We start from the raw sequence: 16,586 nt of genomic DNA, 5'->3' as shown, positions 1-16,586 counted from the left end.
TCTGGCCTAGCTCTGGAAGGGCTATCTTGTCTCCAGTGACCTGTTTCCTCACCTAGATAGAGGGCAAGTTCAGATTTCAGCTCAACCTTACTGTTGACAATGCCCTGGCTGTGACTTTAGACATTTGGGGATAGAGTGAAAGTCCCCTCGTGCTGCCCCAATAGAGACCATCCCTGGGCCCTACCTGCCCTGGGGGACAGAGAGGAGGAAATGGGCGGGAGTGCTGGCCCCACTGACCCTCCAGCCCTCCTCCTCCCACAGTTCCTTTGCTCCTGCTCCAAGCCAGGCATTTGCTGGATCCCGGAGATGAGGGAGGAAGAGCACACAGGACCCTCCCTGACCAGAGATGAGGGAGGACGAGCACACAGGACCCTCCCTGACCACAGATGAGGGAGGATGAACACACAGGACCCTCCCTGACCAGAGATGAGGGAGGATGAACACACAGGACCCTCTCTGACCAGAGCTCCAAGCCCAGAGGGGGGGCAGAGAGCACAGGGAATCACAGCACGACATGACCCAAGTCAGCAGAGGTGGAGGTCCTTGGGGCCTGGGGACCCAGGGTGGCAGCTGGGCTTTCAGGGCAGCTTCTCAGAGGAGGGGTGTCTGATGGGCAGAAGAGGAGGATGGGTGTGGGAAGGTGGTCGGGGACAGACAGAGGCAGTCACACGGAGGCGCAGAGCAAGAATGAGCTCCCAGGGAGGGAAAGGGCAGGTCACTGAGTCGGCCTGGGGGGCAGAGTGCAGTGGGGGGAGAGGAGGGTGGGGAAGGGCCTGGCATGAGGGGCCGGCCAGCTGCCCAAGGCCATGCCTGTGCCCTGAGGCCAGAGGAAGGTGATGGCCAGGTGGGCCCCTTGGGAAAGCCCAGTGGGTCTTGGGGAGACTGGACTTGGAGTGGTGGGGACAGGAGGCAGAGGGACAGTCAGGAGGCCGTGGGGGTCACAGAGGAAGGGAGTGGGTTGCCCTAAACCAAGTCAGCGGGCAGAAGCTAGACGAGGAGGTGAATCAGGAGAAACTTCTAGAGTTAACATTGACTGGACTTTGTGGCTGGTTGTATTGGGGGGTAGTGAAGGTGAGGCAGAGGGAAGAGGTGGATGAGGGAGACAGAGGACTTAGGATGGCCCTCTTCTGGGATTGGGAAACTTAGAGTGAGGAGTTGGAACGGAGGACGTCATTCCCCAGATCAGCAACATAGAGGGGAGAGGAACAGAGTAACTATTCATTCTTGCAGCTGGGGTGCTCTGGGGTTGAACATTGACCATGAGGAATGAGGTGTGGAAGGGGAGGGAGGCAGGGCCATGGGGTGACTATTGAGAGATGCAGGCAGAGAAAAGACCCAGTTCAGACTCTTTGCACAAGCAACAAGTTGGGCAAATCATCACCCTCTTGCAACCCTGGTTCCTGCTGCTGAATGAGGGGGTGATAATGCCTCCTCTTCAGGTTGTTGAGTGGGGAGAAGGGCTGATGGCAGGTGTCCGCTGCACTGCCAACAGCTGTGTGACCTATCCCACAAGACCCTGATCCCTAGCCAAGCTGCCTGTTAGGTCACAATAATATCCTTTCAATTTTCATCTCTCCAGGCACCAGCTAAGATAGAAGGGCATTTGAGGCCAGGATGGCAAGAAGAGGGTCTCAACGTGGCCATGAGTGTCATTGGCAGGAGGTGCTGGGCTTGAGGGTCAGTCTGCACGAAGGGCAAGGACTCAAGACCGACTTTCTAGCGTCGCCCTGGATGGGCCTCGTTCTTGGACATTGGAAAGATGCTGGCACATCCGGTCTCACGAGAACATACGTCAGACACACGTCCACACAGGCTCGTGCATGTGAGCACACGTTTGAATGAACATGTATCAGCAGACACACTCCCTGGACCCTGCCCCATTTCCTACATCTTGTAGGGGTGGGGTGTTTTTCTCAGGCTTCAGTCCCTGGTGCCTGTGAAAGTGACAGCAGGACCCAGCGTCCTCATATGACAAGTGTTCTCATCTTCCTGGTTTCCCGTGAGGTAATGAAGCTTCAACATCGCCCCTTTCCCAAAAGAAGCCACTCTCTTGCGGGGTGGAAGGAGGGCGTGCTCCAATTCATGTACCTCTGTCTGGTTGTTCTATCACAAACAGGCCAAACACCATACCTGGAAACCTGGTTGATATTTTTTGGCGTGGCAATGAGCACCGGCCATCTACCAGGGAGACGAGAATGTGGTCCAAGTGGGGCCGGCAAGTAGGGAAAGATTTTCCTTTCAAGTATCTGTCCTTGTGCTTGTTTCGGCAGCACACATACTAAATATCAGCCCTTGAATTTAGAAGCAAGAACGTGGGCATGCTGAATTGTAATATTGTGTTGTTTCCCACTGGGCACCGTAAATTCTTTGAAAATAAAAGACCCCTATCTTTATTCTCTACAGGATGGAATTTGTTGCACAACAGTTGAGTTGCATTTTTTTGATAAACCCTCTCACGTGACCCAAACGGAACTTATTCCCAGAGTTCTGAACAGTGTCAGCCTGGCTCCACAGAGAGAGTGGGGCCTCCAGAGTGTGAGTCCTGGTTCCAAATCCTGGCTCCACCACTTGTCAGCCGAGACTCTGGCCCTGCTACTCAGTCTCCCCCTAGCTCAGGAGACAGTCTCCTGAAGAGGGCATGGTGATCCGTACCCCGTTGGGACAGAGAAGGGATGAAAGGAGATGACATGTCCAACACCAGCATGGGGCCTGGCACAAAGGAGGGAGCTAAGAACAGCTATCTCGCTCTGAACGATCAAATGGATAGAGCAGGATGCACGAAATCATGGACTCATACACACAGTGGCATCTCCACCTCGTGGTGGAGATCAGTGAAGGGCTGGCCATGGGGCAACCTGTCCTTCCCCCCTCCTTCTGCCCTACACCCTAACACTCTCCTGAGTCGAGAGTCTGTCTGTCTGTGGTCCCCAGGAAAGCTCTTCACATCCTTAAGCAACCAGGTCAATGATACAGACCCTGGCCTGCAGATGAGAGCATCCGTTCTGCGAAGGGGGCGGTTGAAAGGGGGGAGTAGACCCGCGAGCACGGGTGAGCACCTCGTCCCTGATTTATGATACGGCCCCACTGGTGAGACATCTTTGTTTTGGTCTGATGTGTTTTCTAAGGTTCTGCTCGTGTTGCTGGGGGCTTGGCAGCCTCAGTGGGGCCAACGTACTACTTCTCACAATACCAGTAAGAGCCACCATTTATTGAGGTCCAACCCAGTACAAGGCATTTTAAGTAATTTTGACTCATAAGTCTCACAACCACCCTAAGTTAATGCCATTTTCCATACTTTATCATATGAGCACACGGAATTTGCCCAAACCCATGAAATCTAAGGTCATAGAGGTGTCAGGAGTTGAACCCAGGTGAGTTTTTCTCTTCCTGGGATAGCACTGTATGCTTTCAAAACTGTCCTTCCAGGGTCATCGGTGCAGAACCCTGAGCAGGAAACAAGAGCTGGATCTGGCTCTAGCACCCCATGGACCAGCTCTGTGACATGTGACAAGCACAGCGCCAGACAAGTGCCAGCCTGCCATGCTTCTTCCTCTATCCCGTCTACCTCACCAGGTTCTTAGCAGAATGAAACGTGTGGGAAAGTGATAGGAAGCAGGTGATGCTGTCTTGGGGGGGGTGGGGGTGGAATGATGACAACGATGACCCTGAAGGTCCACAGGGTGCAGAGCTGCTCCCCTGACCAGGACATTTTCTCTAGAATTGTTAGATGAGAATGAAATAAATGTCTAAATTCTTCAAGGCCCTGAATTTTGAGGGTCCTTCTTAGGCTACAAGACCTGCCTCCTTGTGTGGGCCCTGAAGGAAAGTGGAGGTCAGTCCCAGGCTCACGGTGTGTGTGTGTGGGTGGGGGGGGGTAGCGGGGGGGAGGGGGGTGCGCAGCTGGAGGAACCTTCACACTGTGTGCCCTCCCTCTATTGTGGGGCCTGATACCCCTGCAGACATGGTGGTGACAATTGGACACTTTGATGAAGGCAGGGGAGTGGGGCCAGACTGTGGAGCCCTAGGTGTGGGCTGGATACCCTCTCCTCTGGCTCACTCCTCAGTAGTGGATACAGTAGAGCTGGACACTGCCACTGACCCGGAGCTCCCGCAGCCGCTCCAGGACCTGCTGGCCCAGGCTGGTGGCCCCCAGGCCCTGCCCATTGAGTGCCAGCTTCAGCCCACCCTCCTGGCACAGGAGCAGCACCTGGGAAAGGAGGGCATGAGGCCTGCAGGCTTCCTGATGGACCCTCTGCTGCCCACCTGATGCCCAGACCAGGGAGCCCCTCCTCCCCTCAGAGGACCAACTGGACCCATAGGGCACCCAGGGGTGGAACACACCAGGACTACGGCCCAGCTTGTCACCAGCCCTTCCACATGGATCTTTCCAGCCCTGGGCCTCAGTTTCACCATCTGTAACGGGTTGCCTCCCCTGGAGGAGAAGTTCTCAACCCTGGCTGTGCACTGGAGTCATTAGGGAGGCTTTTTAATAATGCCGATGCCAGGGCCCGCCCCGAGTGATTATGCCCGGGTTCCTGGGCATGGGATGCCTGGCTCTGGCACGGAGGGTGGAGAGCACTGGCATGGATGTTCTCCCCAGCGAGCTCTGCCTCTCTCACCCCTGGTCTCCTGGTTGGGAATGCCTGGCTCAGACCTACCTCGAAGAATCGCTGGGGGTAGAAGAGGAAGGGGGCCAAGATCAGCTTCTTCCGTCCCCAGGGCGAGACCCAGGCCAGAGTTCTGTCTGTGAAGGAAGCCCTAAGTGTCACAGGAACGTGTGCAGCCTCGTCCAGCAGACTCAGCGTGAAACTGCGGGAAGGGGCCCAAGAAGGCTCGACTCAGCTCCGGAGCCCTCAGGCCATGGCTCCCTGCTTCCTCTGGACTGCGGCTGCTGGGCCTTGAGGGGAGGGATGGCAGTGGGAGAGCAGCTGGAAGGCTGAGCAGATTCCACCTTCCCCCCTCCAGCCCAGAAGCAAGCACTTGGACACTAACAGCTCAGAATGGAAATACCTGATGGAGTCTCACAGCTGAGATTGAATCCTCACATTGCCACTCACTGGCTGCAAGGTAGCAAACGACCTTACCCGAGCCTCGGTTTCCCCTCTTCATAATGGGGATAATTATATTAGTAGTAGCTAACATTTGTTAACTACTGTGTCCCAGGTATTGGCTTCAGTGTTCTGCAAATAGCATAGGGGTAAGAGCGGGGCTGCCTGGGTTCAACCCCGGCTTTGTTACATTCTAGTCCTGTGCCCTTGGGTAAGTCAATGTCTCTGTGCCTCAGTTTCCTCATCTGTAATGTGGGGGACAACAACAGTATTGTACTTGTCTGTGGGGTTGTTATGAGAATTAAATGAGTTACCGCAGGTATGCAAACTGCTTAGAATAGCACCTGGTGTACAATAAGCACTCAAATCACACCTATTGTTTAAAAACCAATACTTTAGAATACAAAGACTACCTCGCAGCTGCCTCTCAGTTAGGACAGCCAGATTCTGTCTAGGGAGTTTCCAGTGTCAACCTCTCTGAAGCTGTTGACTGAGCCCCCGCAGGAAGTAGCTGAGAGTTGAGGAGATGCAGGATCCAGATGCGGGGCCAAGTGTGGAAAGGGCCTGCCCTGATGGGCCTTTCAGGGACTACTGGTGGATCTGTTACAGGAGGACACTCCATACATTTCCAGTTTTGGGAAGGGGAATGCAAGGGCTCGCTGCTGGGCAGAAGCTTGAAAGGCAGGGACCTTGGAGAGTGGCCTGCATGGAGGCTCTAGCCCCATTGTGACTGGGAGCTGGCCAGCCCCGGCTCCAAACTTGTTTCCCAGGCTCCTCCCAAGAAAAGGCTTTGTCTTCCAATTGGCCTGGGGACTCTTGGAGGCCTCAATGTCCCCCCACCTCTGCCCCGTCCAGCACAGCCCTCGGCTGGGTAACGGCCTCGCTCTGGAGACCCACTGAAGCTCTGCTGAAGCTTTTTGAGGCTGCAGCCAGTCCCCATATCCTCAGTGCTTGGAGGGAGGGTAGGGAGGAAGGACAACTTTTTAGTCAACTGAACCCCATGACTTTCATTTCTGACTCTTTTTGTCTAATTCAAACCATAGTTGCCTTCAGAAAACCACAATAGCAGCAGCAGCAGCGTTTACTGTAGGCTGTGTGCTAAGTGTCAACCACTGTGCTAAGTCTTGACATTGGTGACTCATGGCCAAATGTTCTGGCTGGTTGGTACTAGTCTTCAACTTTAAAGTAATACCATATTCAAAAATGGAGAGAGTTTAGATAAGAGATGGCTTCCAGACTTCCTTTAAAATCACTCAGAAGAGCTGGCATAAGTAGGTCTATGGAAATATTCTTTTCACTTCACCATCTTCCCAACTTGGTGGCTCACTATTCATGTGACCTGTCAGGCTGCTGAGGGGACATGAATTGATGGGCCTTCAGAAAGAGCAGTTTATTATTTGCTGTGCCACTAATAACTATGTGACTTTGAGTTAGGATATGAAACTGGTCTCATGTCTCCAGGTTTTGTTTTTTTTTGTGTGTGTGTGTTTTTGTGTGGAAGTGGTTGTGGGGGAGGTGTTCTTTCTGTCCCTGGGAACTATTTCATTTCCCCTATAAGGTTGGGCTTATGTTTCTCCTTTTTTTCTGATGGGGAAACTCAGCAGTCCAGACTCAGACAGGTGTAGGAACTTGCCCATGACCACAGTTTACAAGAGGCAAAGCCAGGAATCCAACCCAGCTGTGCCTGGCTTTGGAGGCCCACACTGTCCAGGGTGGTGTGGCCCGCCTGTCCCAGAACTCAAGAGTATGCAAGGCAAGGGTTTAGTGAGGTCAATGATTTCAAAAACGAAAACAAAACAAAAGGAGAACAGAGGGCGCTCCCCTCACTCCCCTGCGCCTCCACCGAGAGAATTCTGATACTAGCACATTTGTGGAGCACATACTATGTGCTTGACACAATTCTGAGCATTCACACCACCCTGAAGCAAGCACGATTAACCCCTTTTTATAGACAAGGAAACAGACACAGAAAGGAAAAGTAATAGCTTTGAAGTTACACAGGTACTAAGTGTCATCAGCAGATGTCAAACCCAGGCAGTCTGGCCCAGAAAAGTCATGAAATCCAATGCAATTTCAGAAAGAAGGGGAAAAGGAGGGAGGGAAGGAAGGAAGGAAAGAAGGACAAGAGAAAGCAAGGAAAAGAGAAAAAAGAGACACCCTTGTCTGATAGGCTTTGAGCCCGCAGGTTTGGGAAATGGAGCACGAGTGCCCCCTGGGGGAGAATTTAGGCAGCATTCACTTGGTAACTGTCGCTCCAAGTCCCCACTTCCCAGCACCAGGCCTCCTCTCTGGGCTGCCTGGCTGTGTTTCCTAAACCACGCACTGTGTCACTGAGGGAGGTCGCATCCTCGCTCTAGGTCTCAGCCTGTACCTTTCAAGGGCCTTTCCTGAGGCCTCAGAGGGGATCTGCGAGGAGAGATTGGTTGGCCTGACCAGGTGTACAGGCAGGGAAGATACTCCCAGAATTGGGGCTGCTGGGACCGCGAAAGCAGCCTGAGCCCTGGTCCCAATCCCACCCTGCCTTCCACAGGCTCTGCGACCCTGGGCAGCTTACTTCTCTTTGTGTTCCTCTGTCTCCTCCTGTGCAAGATGGGGGTTACATGGTGGCCTTGGACACTAAAGAGGGAATGCACATAAAACTCATGCCTGGCTCAGAGATGCTTCTCCTCCTTCCATCTGTGTACTTACTCCTTGGGTTCTGGCAAGACCAGCCCCCGCAGCACGATGACCTGTCCGGGCCCGAGACCCCGAGGAAGGGGCTGTAAGCAGGGCATCTCCTGGAGGAACACGGGAGATGAATAAGAATGCGACTCACAGAGGGACTCAGGGAGGGGTACTGCCCCCTAAGCGGCTCTGTGGGCTACCCTCAGGGGCTGGGGGGCCCTGGAGCTGGTAAATCTCTGCCGCTAGGCCTGCAGCCAGGAGGAGACTGAGCTCTGCTCATTTATTAAACACCTACTGCAGGTCTGGCCTCCTGTGCTCTGGTCTCCCTGGCCTTTCCAGCCTGAGCTCAGTCCCCTCTGTGCTGTGATACCACATATGTCCCCCATCGCTGCACCCCAAAGTGTAACTGTGCATTCATTGGTCTGCCTCCCCACCAGCCTGGAGACCTGGGACTGGTTGGTCCCTCTATCCTAGAGCCCGGTCCAGAAGAGTATCAAATAATTGTGTGCAGAATAAACGACAAAAAGGTCAAATGCAGCGGGAGCTTCAGCCTGAAGCTTCGGGCCCACCCACAGCCTGCACTTGTCTATGAAGGGAGGGGAAACCCTGATGTTGAGGGCATTTCCCACCAGGTGGGAATGCCCTTCGACCCCTGATGGGGCAGGTGAGGGACTACACCTCCACCTGAATGAGGAGGGAGGTCACTCACCAGTCTGGGGCTCTTCAGCAGGAAAGGCTGTCAAGGAAAGAAAGAGGGGACATAGCGATCACGTGGTATTTGCTCAATGAAAGAGAACCTGTTGATATCATTAAAAACTAGGGATATTTGGGGTTTTTCTCTCTCAGAGACAATACAGGTGAGTGATTGGAGCCCCAGTGGGGTCCTCCTGAATTCAGATGGACACCAGCTCTGGAATAATGGGGAAGAACAGAACGAGGGTCTTTCATTCACTCGCTGATGGCCTTGGGCAAATACTCGGGCGTCACCTCCCCTTCTGCCCTACAGGCCAACCCCAGCTACCACTCAGGGTTGCTCTGGGAATTGAAAGCTGGAACCTAAAGGGAACTTCTGAAAGGAATACGGGCCCTGCCCCTTCTGGCAGCCATCCCACCCCCATCCACCTTCCCAGACTAGGAGAGGCAAATCCAGGCTCTCCAGGGACTGAGGCAGAGCCAGCTGTATCCATGGCAACCATGCAGTGAGGAAAGGGGCAGCTGGGCCTGTGCCAGGAGAGCAGCAGCCCAGCGAGTGGCAGGTCACGCTGGGGGAGGAAGGAGAACCAGCAGCTCAGCTCCTGTGGCTTGGACCGCAGGGCCCACCTTGCTCCCAAGAGACTCACGTATCCAACTGGATACTCGCTGCTGCCCTCTGAAAACGGCTGTTTGGAAAGAGAAAAAGCAACAACAGGATTCATTTTTTTGGCCCCTGCCTGCCCTGCCTGTGCCCAGGATGTGGGCAAAGGCCACTTTGGCCTTGACAGCTCCTCATTCTCCCCATAGGTCTCATCAGTGGTTCTCAAACCCAGCATTGTAAACATGCTGATTCCCAGGCCTCGCCTCAGCTGTACCCAATCAGAATCTCTGGTGGAGGGCCCCAGAAATCTGCACTTTTAATAAGCTCCTCAGGTAGAAGTGACACAGCCAGCAGCTATGTTTGGGCTCCTTGGCTCCCATTCTCCAAGTGACTTGCCTCTTAGCCATTGCTCCTCCGTGTTGACCAGACCCCACAGCCAGTACAGACTTCCGTCTGAGGCTCTTTGGGCCTCCTTCTATAGTCACCTTCTCTTCCCCTCATCCCACTCATATCCAACACCTCCATGGGGCCCCTCCACCTTGGCTATAACTGGTGTGACAGGGGTTGTCTGGGGCGGGAGGAGGTCTCAGGTCTGTCCAGGCAGCAGGGGAAGTCGGAAGCCGCTGCCACCCAGGCCTTGGCTCCAAGGGAACTTACGTTGATGTTCAGGAACCCAACAGCCTTCACCAAGATGTCACCAAATATGCCCAGGGTGTCTACACGAGACAGCGGGAGCCGGTAGCGGTAGCGGAGAAAGTGTTGTCCATTCACGCTCACCTGGAGAGACGCACAGGGGCTGGCTCGCTGAGTTCATGCCAGGCATCGGTGAGCACTCTTACCTGGAATGTTCCTCATTTAGCTTCAACTCTATGAAGCAGGTACATTTTGCAGACAAGGTGCCTGAGCTTGGGAAGCCCATGTGACCTTCCCAAGTTGCAGAGCTGGCAGATGGCAGAGCTGGCCTTGGAACGGAGCTATCTTTCAACGCCCCTCTCTGCCTCTGCCATAGCACTTCCCCACGCGGTCCCTCATGTTGCCTCTCTGCAGACCTGCCAGCAGCAGCAGGATTCCTATGCACAGGTGAGGAAACAGGCTCGGGAGGCTGCGTGGACCCTGCCCCGGGGTCTCTCCCTCCACTGCTGGCTCTCACCAGCTCCCTCCCCCTGGAGAAGTTTGAAGGTCCCTGTCATCTTTCTGGCAGTTCACATCAGCTGTGACAGCCTTCAAGTTCTCTCTCCCTGTCCCCTGCCCCCTCAGCTGTGAGATGGGGAGAATGAAAGAACCCTCCTCATGGGTTGTTGTGTGAGGATTCCATGAGCCGCTGTTTAAGGGCTTAGATCAGTGCCCGGCATATCGGCATATTGCTCTCAGCTTACAAGCTGTGACTATGGCAGCGCACCCTCTCCAGGGCCAGGCACCATAGAGCTGACCTGTTGCCACGTGTACCAAGCTATGTGGACCCCGGGCAGGTTGGCAGCTCCTTGGTCCTCTCTGTCCTCGGCCCCTCCCCCGTTGCCTCTAACACAGTGACACAGGAACTCAGCGGAAGGAAGGTGGGGTGGAAGGACACAAGTTCTAGACAGCCGATGCCCTCCCACTTACCTTCATTTCCTCATTCCCAAAGAGAAACAGGATGAGGAAGCTGGCTCCTCTCTGCAGGGCCAGGTGGGGCCACCGGGCCTCAGCTTGCCAGAGCCCATTGTGCAGGGTGTTGCAGATGACATGGGGCTTGGTGGTGTAGAAGCGAGGGTTGAAGTGGATGGCGATATCTGGCCGGGGATGCAGGCTGCAGCCGCACTGGAAGTCTACCTGGAACCTGGTGGGACACGAGGCTATCAAAGGGCACTTCCTCTCAGAGACCCCCAGAGACCCCGAAGGCAGAGAGGAACCCCCAGCTGATGCCTCTGGGCTGAGCGCCAGCACCTCCGTGGAGCACTCCCCTTACCTGCGTGCCTCTAGAGGGACCACTCCCTGTAGCATGACCATTTTGCCTGCACGCAGGCCACCAAAAATTGTCGTGACATAAGGAACCACCTGAACAAGAGGAGAAACCCATCCATACACATTTGGAAAAAGGGCCGAGGGACCCTTATGTCAAAGAGGGGCAGAGGGAAGAATAAGAAAACTCAACTCTCCTGTCCTTAACAGAATGTTCTCATGGAGAAAAATTAGTTTTCTCTGAAATGTTCTCTTCCACCTACTCCCCTTTCCTGACATGTGGCCTTCACATGTCAAAGCCACATTGCCCTGGAGAAGCCAAATTCAGCTCAACTGCCCCCTTGGAGCACCAGCCCAGCCCCGCTGCCCAGCTCCCAGAGTACAATAGTGTTCCCAGTGAGGCTTGCTGTGCCCTGGATGCCACCCCGGCCTCCAGAAAACTGGTTTTGAGGCTTCCTGAGCACTATTTATTGGCCAGAGTTAGGGTTCTGGGAGGCAGAAGGATGAACAAATTGGGACCTGAGACTAGACCCTGACGTGGACGTCTGGAGACATACCTAACAATGGCCCAGCCTACCTTCCCAGACTCACCTTCCTCCTCATAGAAGCTGCCTGGCATTCTTAGAACACAACACATACATTTACAACTCCCTACTCGTCTGGGGCTGTTTCTTCTGCTCTCCCTCCACCCTGAGAAATGCATCTTGACTTTCAAGGCTTCCGACATCTTCTCTGACACCTTCTTCAAGCATCATCCACTTTGGTGCCTGAATTATTTCCCCAGAACGCTTAGCTGGTATGGATAGCTTGGTCTTTGGCCTACTGGCTTACAGAGAAACATGTGTCTGGCTGTCTACACTGGGAGGCACAGGCCCCTTGAAGCTGAAGCCCCGTCTTTCCCTTCCACAGGCTCAGTGCCCGGCCTGGTACAGTGTGGGCTCTGAACAGATGTTTTCGCAGAGCACACGAGGACACGCAGTAGGTACACACTGGGCAATGTCAGAAGACTGGCCTTCACATGGTCTTGCAACTCCCAGCAGCCTTCAGAAGCCCAAGCCACCTAGAGAGAGCTGAGACCCAACAGCACAGCTGTCAAAGCAAGGAGCAGTTGTAACCTGGGCAGCTGCTTCACCCCATCACCCCAGCACCTTGGGAGGTGGGGGGAGGCTGGATGGCCAGAGCACTCACAGCTTAGCTAGGTTCAGCACTTCAATCTCTCCCACTTCCCAGGCTCCAGGCCTGGCCTGTAATTAACTGAGCTGATGCAGCTCTTATGGGAGAAGAGGGCCAAGTAAAGAGAAAGCGATAATTAATGCTCATTAGTGGGAGGGTGGAGTCCACTGGGAGTTCAGCCTCCTATAAAGCATGGCCAGGCTTCAGAAAATCTGCATGCGCACTGAGCAGAGGGAAGAAGGGAGGAAGCCCCCACCCTGTCCCTGAGCTGCAGGTTCTGACCTGACTCCTTTCCAGGCTGTAGATGAAACTGCTATTCCTAGGTGCTCAGTGTCCCCCCAGTGACACTCCCCACGCCCCCTAGATCCTCCAGTCCCATCATGCAGTAGGGGCCCAGCATTGTGTCTCCAGGCTCTATTACTTTTAAAATGCAATGACCCTGTGAGCCCAACAGTCATTCACACCCAAGTGGGAATTAACTGGCCTGCCACTTTGCTAAGCTCAGGAGGGACTTTCCAGAACCTGGGGGCAGATGCGGGGGAAGCAGCCCCAAGACTGAGGGCCTCTCTATCCCACCCCCAGGGAGTCTGGACCCAGCTGGAAGGGAGGTGCCCCGGGACCTGGGAGGTTCCAAATCTAAGTGGCTGCTCACCGGGTGGAAGACTGGTGGCTGCAGAATGAAGGTGTCAGGAAGCGGGTCCAGTTTTTCTCCAGGTGACATCGGGGGTGGGGCAACTGCAAGTGGAGCTGCCGATCCTGATTCTAGGAGCCCTGCGCCCACTGGACTGACTCACCTTTCCCAGCCAGGATCCTAAGTGCCTGGGGCAGCTGTACCAGCTGTTACTCTCACCTGCGCCCTGCAGGGTCCTAATGACGCTTGGAGGAGGACTGGGAGGGCAAGTCTGGGAGGGCAGCGGTCCACCCCTGGTGCCACCCCCCAGCTCTAGCTGCACTGGCTGGACTGGGGCTGTTAGCAGAAATCCGCGTCCAGGAGTAAGAAACTCGCACTAACTGACCAACCAAATAGCCCCTTTGGGTCTGAAGCATTCGGCTGGCCTTCACAGATGGGAGCAAGAAGCTGGCTCCTGGGGGCCAGGAGTGGTTTGTGGTTTCCCCGGCTGCCCTCTGAGCCCTCGCCTGGTCAGAGGCAGAGTTAGTGGTACACGTGGGCACGTCCCAGGAGAAGTCCCGCCCCAGCTTCCTGGATACCATTGACTGGCTTCTCTCCTCCCTTCCTTTCCCGCCCCACAAAAGGTTCTCATTTCTTTCCCTTATTTCCCTGCCCTGTTCCCCACTCTTCTCAATTTTGTAAGTTTTATAGTCCCCTGGAGCCCCATTTCAGCATCAGCGGAAAGTGCCAGGACCCAACTGGTGTCACAAGAAAGTGGGTGGGGGATGTGAGGAAAGGGCAGGGAGAGAGGACAGCCCACTTAGGCTCAGAAAAGGCAGCGTGGTGCAGTGGGGTGGGGGGCACACAGCTACACCCAAGGAAACCTGGGTTCTTGCTCAGCCTCTGCTCTAACGTGCTGTGTGCCCTGGGACAAGTCACTTGCCCTCTCTGGAACTCCCTTTGTTCATCTGTATATAGAAAAGGTGACCACAGCAGTTTGTGTTTCCAAGGGAGGTCTGTATCTGTGGGGTGGACCCAGACATCTGCTTTTTTATCAAGCTTCCCCATGATCCTTTGGACTAGAATCCGTCCAGGTTTGGTTTAAATTCCAATAAGGCTTTCCCTTTAAGAAGCAGCATAACCACTCAACTTTATCATGAGTTGGGAAGTCTGGGATCTGACCAGTGTCAGACTTGGCAGCAAGGAATTCCTGGCAGGGTGAGGCTAGGCAAAGGCTCAAGTGCAGGGAAGTGTGAAGGCTCCTTAGAAGGAGGGGCGAGTGCACAGGCAGTGGGGGGGAGACATCTTAGTTGCTACTTAAGGGTTGCATCAGCATCATCTAAAAGCTTGTTAGAAATGCAAACGTTGGGGCCCCACCCAGACCTACTGAAGAGGAATCTCTGGGGGTAGGGCCCAGGAATCTGCACTTAAACTCAGATTCTGATGTATGTTAACGTTTGAGAAGCACTGACTTAGGCAGGGCTTGGAGTACTGAGGCAAGGAGTTTGTTCAGATCTTGGTGCATAGGTGGAGCTGGGCTGCTGAAGGTGCTTTGTGCGGGGAAATTCAATCAGAGGTGTGTTCTGGAAGAAGAATCTACATACATACCAGCTGGAGGAAAAACCAAAGGTGGAGAAACCAGCAAGGCTGGCCACTTCCTCCTCCCCGTCCCAGCCTCAGTTCCTGTCTGTGATCAAAAAAGGAGGCTGTGTTAGTTGCTTGGGCTGCCATAACAAAATAGCATAGACTGGGTAGCTTAAACAACAGAAATTTAATTTCTCCTAGTTCTGGAGGCTGGAAGCCCAGGATCAAGCTGTCAGCAGAATAGTTTCTTTCTGAGGCCGCTCTCCTTGGCTTGCAGACAGTCACCTCTCAGTCTGTGTGTTTATGTTCTAATGTCTTCTTATAAGGACACCAATCATACTGGAGCAGGGCCCACCCATATGACCTCATTTTACCTTAATTACCCTTTTAAAGCTCTTATCTCCAAATACAGTCACATTCTAGTTGCTGGGGGTTAAGATTTCAACATACGGTTTTGAGGGATACAATTCAGCTCGTAACAAAGGAGTAGCTACAACTGTTCTCTTTCTGAAACCCAAGGTTATTGCCACAGTCAGGAGTGGGGCTGGTGAGGGCCTGCCGTGGGAAAGGCAGCAGAAGGAAGAAGGATGGTGCATTTCATTTCTCTTTTCAGGTGACCACAGTTTGGGGCAGGTTAGAGGGACTCGGCTGGGCTGAAAGCACCTCCAGAGCTTGTTGAATATGAGAGGTTCCCGAATAAGAGAGGGCCTTAGTGTCTGTTGGTCTGTCAGGGGTGGGGGAGCCCAAATCCCTCTTCTCGAACCAGAGTGAGGGGAATCTTGTGAGAGAGGTCCAGGAAAGGGCTCTTGATGACCCTGTCACTGGCTGGGGGCATTTCCATCTCCCCCATGCTGGCACCGCCCCGCCCCCGCTCCCCACTCCCTGTACTTTCCCCTCGGAGTGCTTATCACAACTTGTCATTGTATTGTACACTGCAGACTTGTTTCATGTTTGTCTCCACGTTATCCCTACTCTCCATGAGTAGATTTATTCTGACACCATCAGTACTGAGCAAATGCCTGACACAGAGCAAGTGCTCAAAAAGTATTTAAAGAATGAATGACAGGATGGTTTATGGCTCCTGTCCAGTCTCTTCCTCTGTCTCTCCCCTGGCAGATGGCAGATGTGAAACTGTGGTCCAAGCACAAACTAGTCACATACTCTTCTAACTGGCTGCAGATTATAATTGAGACAATTTTACCTGTATCTATCTACCAATTACCAGTTAACGGTTTAGAAAACATAACCCATGGTCAGGGATGCCAGAGCTGCTCTGCTCTCCCCCATTCTTTGATCCAGCAGCCTCTTTCACAGCTCCTGATCTTAAGTGGATCTAAGGAGGCATTAATGCATAGCTTAATCTCCTTTGGTTTACATCTCTACCCTTTTCTTCCATCTGACCCCTTTCTAGATCACTGGAAACTCCCCTGGATTCTCTTTCTCGAGGGACCAGGTTTGCATCATCCTGGAACAGAGGGTGGGATAATTAGGAGAAATATTAGGCAAGAAGAATCGATAGAAACTGACAGCTGGATGGATAAAGGAGACTAGGGGGAAAGGCCAACAAAAAGCTCCAGCATCTTGAAGCAAGTGGTTGGGATTAACAGAAGTGGCATTAACGAAAGACAGGGAAGCTGCAAGTGTAATCTGGAGGGCTGGCAAGCTGGCTAATTTCACTCAAGACCACTTTGGAGGAGGTAAGGGTGTAGGAATCAGTCTGGACAGAGCCTGGACACAGGGGATGTTCAATCAGTATTTGTTGAAGGAATGAAGGTGCTGTTGTCTGAGAGCATGTTAATACATTCTTGAAAAAAGAGTTTCAATTTACTTGGGTGCGATTCTGCCCTGTGGGTGAGTTTTAGTGGCTGTGGCCATTTTTCATAACTGAGTGCTATGGTTGTAAAAGGGAGCAGGAGCAGCAATCAATCTCGTTTTCAGGGAACTTCCAGCCTAATTGGAGAGAAAAGACACACACTTAGAGAGGAGACCAAATAGGACAAAACCAGCTGCTTTTCAGTTATCTTGCTTCCCCCCACACCCCAAACAGATGGAACCATTTGGACAGAAATATTGCAAAACAGAGAAAAGCATAAGCATCACCTATAACTTGAGTAGGCTAAGACAACACTTCTCATTACTTTGATGTATATCCTACTGTGGGGGAGGAAGAAGTTCTTTTCTACCCTTCTAGGTTCTTCTGGTTGGTCTAATAATTAAATCGACATGACACAGGTTAACAAGAGAAAATGACCAAATTTAATTACACACATACGCA

The 16,586-nt window shown here is 53.2% G+C and overlaps 1 protein-coding gene across 2 annotated transcripts; it reads right to left on the bottom strand.

Moving 5' to 3' along the window:
* Positions 1–3,877: 3,877 nt before the first annotated feature.
* On the bottom strand, positions 3,878–13,228 carry LGALS12 (galectin 12). 2 transcript variants are annotated; one of them, XM_019713889.3, is made up of 9 exons: positions 12,770–13,228; positions 10,952–11,040; positions 10,609–10,822; positions 9,664–9,783; positions 9,053–9,091; positions 8,422–8,448; positions 7,737–7,825; positions 4,659–4,809; positions 3,878–4,207 (listed from the first exon to the last, which is right to left on the bottom strand). In XM_019713889.3, exons 1-9 carry the CDS (start codon positions 12,836–12,838, stop codon positions 4,061–4,063), a joined length of 945 nt encoding a protein of 314 aa, XP_019569448.3. In that variant the 5' UTR covers positions 12,839–13,228; the 3' UTR covers positions 3,878–4,060. The 2 variants fall into 2 exon arrangements, with proteins under 2 accessions (XP_019569448.3, XP_074192613.2); XM_074336512.2 differs by lacking the exon at positions 3,878–4,207 and having other exon boundaries at positions 4,707–7,664.
* Positions 13,229–16,586: the final 3,358 nt, after the last annotated feature.

Source organism: Rhinolophus sinicus, chromosome 14, assembly GCF_057876585.1.
Source record: "Rhinolophus sinicus isolate RSI-liver-muscle chromosome 14, RSI-T2T, whole genome shotgun sequence".
In the NCBI taxonomy this organism is placed as follows: domain Eukaryota; kingdom Metazoa; phylum Chordata; class Mammalia; order Chiroptera; family Rhinolophidae; genus Rhinolophus; species Rhinolophus sinicus.
Note: the sequence above shows the minus strand (reverse complement) of the source record. Positions and strands in the feature narration are given on the sequence as shown.